Genomic DNA, 7,051 nt, shown 5'->3' with positions numbered 1-7,051 from the left:
ATTGCTTTGAGAAAAAAAAAGAAAAAAAAAAACCACCTGTCTTTATCCTGGAATGGGACAGACCACTCTATTTTACTTTTAATTAAACATAAGTGCTACATTTTTCTGTATTTCAATGCAAGTATTTCTATCTATTCTTAGTGTTAATTCTAGCGTATCTATTTTTTCACCCCCTTCTACTTTTGCAATACATATTTTAAATAAGCCCACTGAATGTGCATAAGTGTAAGTCAGACACATGATCATTTCTTACACACATTTTGACCATCTACCTGAAAGTGCCACTAGTGGAATGACAGCCATAAGGCAGCAACATTTTAAGGCAGCTTTCATTTTTAAATAATTCATACCCAGCTTAGTTTCCTCAAACATATCACTCAAAAAGCTCACACAAACAAACCACATAGCAGCTACATCAAAAACAGAAGGAGTTCCTTACATTGATGAGAAAGAAAGATTTTTCCGTATGCTGCACTGCAATTACATCTGGCCAGACATGTAGCAGCCTGTTACCCTGACAACATATCACACTTTCTACAGCAGGTACCAATGTATTGGCTTTTCTGGGAGGCAATTACTTTCTGTGTCACTGAAGGTGTGGATTTAGCTCTGGGGCACGAGTGTACCCAGTGATGGAAGGGCTCCACCATTCGCTGAGAGATTTGGAAAATGGACCTGAATAAAATGGGGTCTTGCATGAAACAGCCATAGGTTACAAGCAAAGCAACATCTGATCATTAACTGAAATCAAGAGATACAGGGCATAAAAGGTGGTAGGGAAAAAACATAGAACTTTAAGAGTTAACAGGCAAATTTTCTGGATTGCAGAACTGTTAATGAAGGGACTTGCTAAGTCAATAGAAGAGGAAAGCTAACATTCAAAAGAAACAGATTAAAATTCTCAGAATGAGCTAGAAAAAAAAACAGGCAGGCAGAAGACAGACATTAAAAGTACTTGCACAGCATGACCTCATGATTGCATTGCTGAACTGCCATTTATATCATAGAATGGGACAGAACTGCCCCCAACCAAATCAGGCTGCCTAGTCCCCCATGCAACTGGCCTTGAACACCTTGAGGGATGGGGCAGGAAGAATGGCTTTAAGTCTAGAAGAAAAGAAAGAACTGGGAGAGCTGCATATGTGGAATGAAACTAGAAATGTTCTCAGCTACTGCTGGCCCGGGTAACTGCAGCACTAGGCAGTACAGTGACAACGCAGAAGGGGCTACTAATGTGGAAAAGCAATATCCTAGCATTCACTACAAGCTGGGAAGGAGAACAACCTGAGCTTCTATTATGGTAACCATTCTGGCAGTGCAATAGGTTAGTTCTCAGTCATATATATGATTCAAGCTTTCCTGTGCTTTGTCTGGACATCTATCAGCTGTTTTTGCCCTCTCCTTCCATTTCTTGAACTACTCCCAGGGCATCTGCCATTAAAGGCACCAGATACACTCCTTACCAGGGATATCATATATAGAGGATCACAATACATAGTTTAGAAAAGAAATGGTGAAAGGCCATTAAACATGTGAATTCAGCATGGAATTCCAGTGGAAAGGCGTAATGTAAAGATGATTTTTTCCAGAAGGTAAGCTGTTAAGAAAAGAGTGCGACAGACAGTAGGGAGAGCAATTTTTAAAACAGACTTGGGAATGACAGGCAGACTAAAATCCAAGCACACTGCACTTCCTCATCTTCTTGCAAATCTGCCACTTTACTTGGCTCCCAAATAGCTGGATCAACTTCAGCACAAGTTAACTCAGAGTGAGGTACTTCCAAGAGAAGCAGCCAATATGTGTTCAGAATTGAGTCTAGGCAGCTAGATTCATCTGCTAATCTAGCAGCAAACCATCCATTACTTTTTCCTGACAGGACAATGGATTAAAGACAGCAGCAAGGAAGAGCTTTTAAATAAACATTTATAACAGAGATTAAACAACCTTCTTCTGTCAGGGGACAGGATTCTGATGACAAGCAGCTTACGAGCCAGGCTAGGAGTGCACTTGCTATGTAATCTTCATTCTCTTGCAGTTTTGTTTAAGTAGTTTCTCAGAAATTTGTGCTAAGCCCAACTCTCATATGACAGTGAGGGGCTGATGTGATAAACAGTGCATTCAAATCTAAAATCACTCTAAGCAAGATGTATCAAAAAAAGGTACCTCTGTACACAGTCCTTTTAGTTTCCACATCCCCATACACCAATTCAGAGTATAGAGATATTCTGATGTTTTGAGGACACAATTTATCACAGAGAAGTAATAAAATGCCTTAGTTCTCAGAAGCTTCGGAAAGAATAATATAATCCTTCATGATCATTCAGTTCTACCTTCTCTCTCTGCTAAGGGATGGTAGCAATGCTTTACTCAAACCAGGCAGGCAATCTGGCCAAGGGGTATACAGCTAACTGATGACAGAGACTGAGCATAAGGAAATAGCAGATTGAGAGCTGAGATGCAAGTACACAGGTAGACGAAGAAGTCAGGAAACCCGTGTAAAATGCATTGGGATAATCAGACACAGCAGCTCACATGGAAACAAGTTACCATCAATATCTGCACCAGAAAATGAGTAACAGTAATGTGCGTGTGTGAGGCTCTCTTAGCAGCATACACAATCACTTAATCTACCTGTTTCCTATGTGAGTAAACATTCATCGTGTCTAACCTGAAGAGAAACTTCTACTTGTATCTCCAGATGGAAACTGCCGTGTGGCATTTTGTGTCAGCTCACAATATTGATTATACAGGAGGTTGCTGCTGACTTTTAACTCTAGGTCACACTAGGAAATGGAAATGCTCCAGGAGTGGCTTACTTTGGTAACTACCCATGTGGCTGAGGTCTAAACTCAGTTCTGGGACATATGATTCAAAATCCTCAAGCAGGCGCATCTTTTTTGATTGCCTGGCTGCTATTTCTCCTTGAGATATGGGAAACAGAACAGATATGAATCTAGAGAAGCTACAGAGAGATGGAAGATGACAAATAGATGAGAGATGACAATGAGTTGATTTCCTCTGCACAGTAGTAGAAAACAATCTCAGAATACATTAACTCATTACTTTTTAGTGTATATTTACAGTTCACACGTGCACTGTGTTTCAAGGAATTTCTGCATTCAAGTATTTTAATGTACCAAAAAAAAAAGGTGAGAAACGTGTGCCATATTTTACTTTTTGTCTTACTAAAAATGGAATCCAGTATCAATCAGAAACTTTGCAAACTTCCCTGCAAAACAACCTCAGAAGGCAGAGTGCAGTTGTTGGTGTTATTCTTGTCACTGCACAGCTTGGTTTTAATGTATAGCACAAATGTGCATGTTTGACTTAATGATTTTTTATTTATGCACTCTATCTACTCCGTTTCTGCCATGAGATGTGGCAATCTGTAAGATAATCTATGGATGTACCCTGTGAGTTAGAGAATCTTAAAGGAAAAACAATGCTGATAAAGAAAGATTCAAATAGATTTCACAGCAGAATTCAAGGTAACAGGGAATGCTGATGGAAAGAATGATCTCAGTTTTCCTTCAGTGCCATATGAATGGTACTGCAGGCCAAAAAAGGACAAAGGCTTTTGCCAAAATCTTTGTGCTGACACAAAAGGAAAATATTTTTACATTTTTGGTGAAGTTTTATTCAAAGGCAAACAATAAGATTCATTTAGGCTTTTGTGTTCCGATTTTGCTTATGTTTAAACAAATTCTGTGAGCCCATTTCCTGTACACAGATCTTCCCACTATAGTGCACATTTTCACTTTTGTCAGGGCAGTTATGAGCCCAGTTCTGGGTGCTGAAATCAGAACGGAAGATATTTCTGCTCAACCTGAATATGTGTGGTAGCACTGGCTCCTAACAGTGTTTTGGGCTATGCTATGGAGTATTTATTATCTATTATAAAACATCAGTTTTATGTTCCATTTGTATATTCCTGAGGTCTGTGTCACAATGCACCGAGTCTGACAACGCTCTCTGAGCTGAAGCCTGCCCTTTGGCAGCTGCAGGCAATTGTTTTTAATGATCTTGTCAAGATTGTAATTGTGCTAAGGATTGTGAAATGCTAAGGGTGGAGAATTGGCTTTCATTACTTTATTGCAGGGAATGTTCAAGAAAAATGTCTAAGGAATTTTAAATGGAGGAGAAAAAAAAAAACATGGAAATGTCCTTCACAGGGCAAACACAAGTACATACTCCCTCTTTTCAAAGGACTGCTTTGCTATTTCTGTCACATGTAGCCCCTTCATTTATCTCATCCAAGCATCCTGCCTTTCTGAGAACATGGGGTTGTACTGCTTGTTTGACTGAGGTGTCTGTAGCTCATGTTTTTCAAGAGAAGTAACAAGTCAAATGAACTGAAGCAATGCCCTACATTTCTTCCATTCAACATTCCTGTCCCCTGAAGAGACAACCAGAGTTAACAGAAGGGGACTTGTGCAATAAAAAGTAGATTTACCCACCACTCAGTGGGTACAAGGACCAACTATGAAAAGGGAATTGTAGCCAGCTAGTGGGAGAAATCTTACAGTTGCTCCACAAGTCTCAGGATGAATTGTATTGAAGGTCTAGGTCTAACGATTTCTTTACCACAAAGAGTTAAAGAAATTGAGTTTCACATTTTAAAGTAAAGGGGGTTGAAGAGTTATCCAGACCAAACAGCTGATGTTTCATCAGCTTGTTCCAAGTTCACTGTATTATCTCTGCTCATTTCTCATTCTCTCTTCCCAAGAGTTAGTGCTGGTCTTCTATTCCATGGTGATGGAAAGTGAAGGATAACAGATGGAGAATAGGAGTAGAAAATGAAGAAGTAAATGACAACTGGACATGTTTCCTAATTAACTGCCAACATCAGGTACCAGAAAGACGTTTATGTGTTCTTGTTTCAGGACACTTCCTTCAATGTGTAGGCACACAGCCTTGTACTAGTAACTTAACCTCTTCCCCTTGTAGTGTACCTACAAAACACCATATTTCTTCCCCTGAAGTGCTATTAAAGCTGTGGTAACGAAGAGCAAAGTGTTCTGACAGCTATGAATGATATCACTGAGGTAAGTGTAATACACCACATGTGTATTCACATGTGCTATTCAACATTCTCCCTGGATTTTTCCATTCAGAAAACAGATACCCCTAAAAAGTTAATTTCTTACTAATCCCTACAAAAAGCTTCTCGGGAGAGACTGGCTACTACAGTCCATCTGCACAGGATAGATGACACATGACTCTTGCCAGTTTACATCATCTTATTCATCTGAGCTCTCCTTTTGAACAGATCTTACAATGTGTTAAAAAAAAAAACAATTTGTTTGGATAATTTCTGACTGCTTACATGCCAACTTAGCTCTGCTCTGGAGGACGAAGCCCTTTCCACTCTTCCAGTCTTGTTTTACACTTACCACTTGATCCATCTTGCTCCTGTAAGCCTTCTGCAGAGTGGATTTTGATTTGGGTGATTCTGCATGGATAGCCACAAAGAAGACTCCAACATGTCATTTCAGGCTTATCTGCCATCAGCTCTCTGAAAAATCAAGGCAAAGCAATTGCAGCAATGAATTTCAAGCAGACTATCAATGGTTTTGTATTTTTGGCCTTTTCTGAACTTGAGATTTGTTGCAAATTTGTGGTACAGGAATAACAGACTTGCTGAAGTAAAAACAAAGCAAACCACACTACATGTATTTCATTTCTTGTATGACTGCAAAACAAAAATGGCAGGTTTTTTTTTTTTTTAAACAAAAGTAATATCAAGACAAAAGCAAGAGAAAAATTCATTGGGCCTAGTTCTATTAAGAACTAGTTTTGCCCTCACAGATAACCACTAGTTTCAAATGAGATTGGTTAAAGACAGTCAGCTATACCAACAAGTACCAACACTCAGAGTTCTGCACCAAAACTTGAGACAACTACAGAAGCCAGATTAAAAGATCAAGAGTTCCAGTTGTTCTTAAGTCACCAAGCAAAAATGTCTTGAGCACAACAAAAGCCAGTAGACCACCTGGAGATTCTTGGAGGTGACCCAGGCTATCTCAAAGGACACCTTCTGGAGTTCTGAAGCGATACATGCTAGTGAGTCAACAATATTTGAGGGCAACGATTTTCGAGAAGGTGCAGCCAATACAAGCAAGGGAAGATCTCCTGCAACTGTGAGTGCAGAGTACCTGAGCTTTGATGGCACATCAGTGAAGAGTCTCAGCATAAACTTTGTAGTGATGCCAGGAAGATATGTAGTTGGGATAAGGATGTAACGGCCTTGCTTAAGGATCTTCTTCAAGAACACATTGCGTGTATTGATGTATGGAGATGTGGCTACTCTCTCCTGCACAGTCAGCTTGTGTAGTCGATAGCTTCTGTTACCTTCTACCTACAACCACAGAGCAATATAAAGGTTAGCAAGGAGGAAGAGAGACAGCAGGCAGGATTTTCCCTGCGTATCATGCAGCCTTTCACAGGCAGAAAAAATAGTGTGGTTTGTCACAGTTCACTACTGCAGTTGTGACACAGACAGACTCCTGACAGTCAACTCAGTGCTCCCAATGCTAGCCCACACTGGCTCCCAAGCAGTGCTGTTTTGCACTTCACTGTGTTGGTATATACATGTACTCAGACATCCCTAAGTGGAGGTGATAGTTTGAGACTGGCAAAGACATTTGTCCGCTAACAGACATTATGCTACTGCAGAATTTTGAATATTTGCAGAGATGCATGCACACTCCAAGGACTTCAACTGCTAAGCTACACTGCCATCTTAGATGAGGATGAGATTTATCTGCCTGCTCTCTATAGCATGCTGTACTCCATGTATGAGATACAGCCTTTCAGTCTTATATTGCAAACTCTCAATCCAGGGCACATGAACAGATGCACACAGACATATTTACATTGTCCTTCCCTAAATAATTAAAAAAAAAGAGCTAGAGAATTATCATTTATATTTTGTTTTGTGAAGCTGTGCTTAAATATTAATGCTCTTCAGGAAACTAATGTTTGCCACAGCACAGTTAAAACATAAACCTATTCTCCTGTGAGCGATCACAGCCCTACATTCTTTTCTGGT

The 7,051-nt window shown here is 39.8% G+C and overlaps 1 protein-coding gene across 5 annotated transcripts in view; it reads right to left on the bottom strand.

Moving 5' to 3' along the window:
- The window catches only part of CAPN6 (calpain 6), a 55,531-nt gene that overhangs the window by 4,399 nt on the left and 44,081 nt on the right, over positions 1-7,051 (bottom strand). For all 5 annotated transcript variants that reach the window (XM_003208443.4, XM_010715372.3, XM_010715369.3 and 2 more), the window contains 2 exons: positions 6,156-6,358; positions 5,394-5,515 (listed from right to left, as the gene is read on the bottom strand). In XM_003208443.4, the coding sequence (XP_003208491.1) occupies positions 5,394-5,515; positions 6,156-6,358 (325 nt within the window). The remainder of the gene's footprint in view (positions 1-5,393; positions 5,516-6,155; positions 6,359-7,051) is intronic.

The sequence above is a fragment of the Meleagris gallopavo genome, chromosome 9 (assembly GCF_000146605.3).
Source record: "Meleagris gallopavo isolate NT-WF06-2002-E0010 breed Aviagen turkey brand Nicholas breeding stock chromosome 9, Turkey_5.1, whole genome shotgun sequence".
In the NCBI taxonomy this organism is placed as follows: domain Eukaryota; kingdom Metazoa; phylum Chordata; class Aves; order Galliformes; family Phasianidae; genus Meleagris; species Meleagris gallopavo.
The sequence above is the reverse complement of the archived record's forward strand: the minus strand, read 5'-3'. Positions and strand labels throughout refer to the sequence as shown.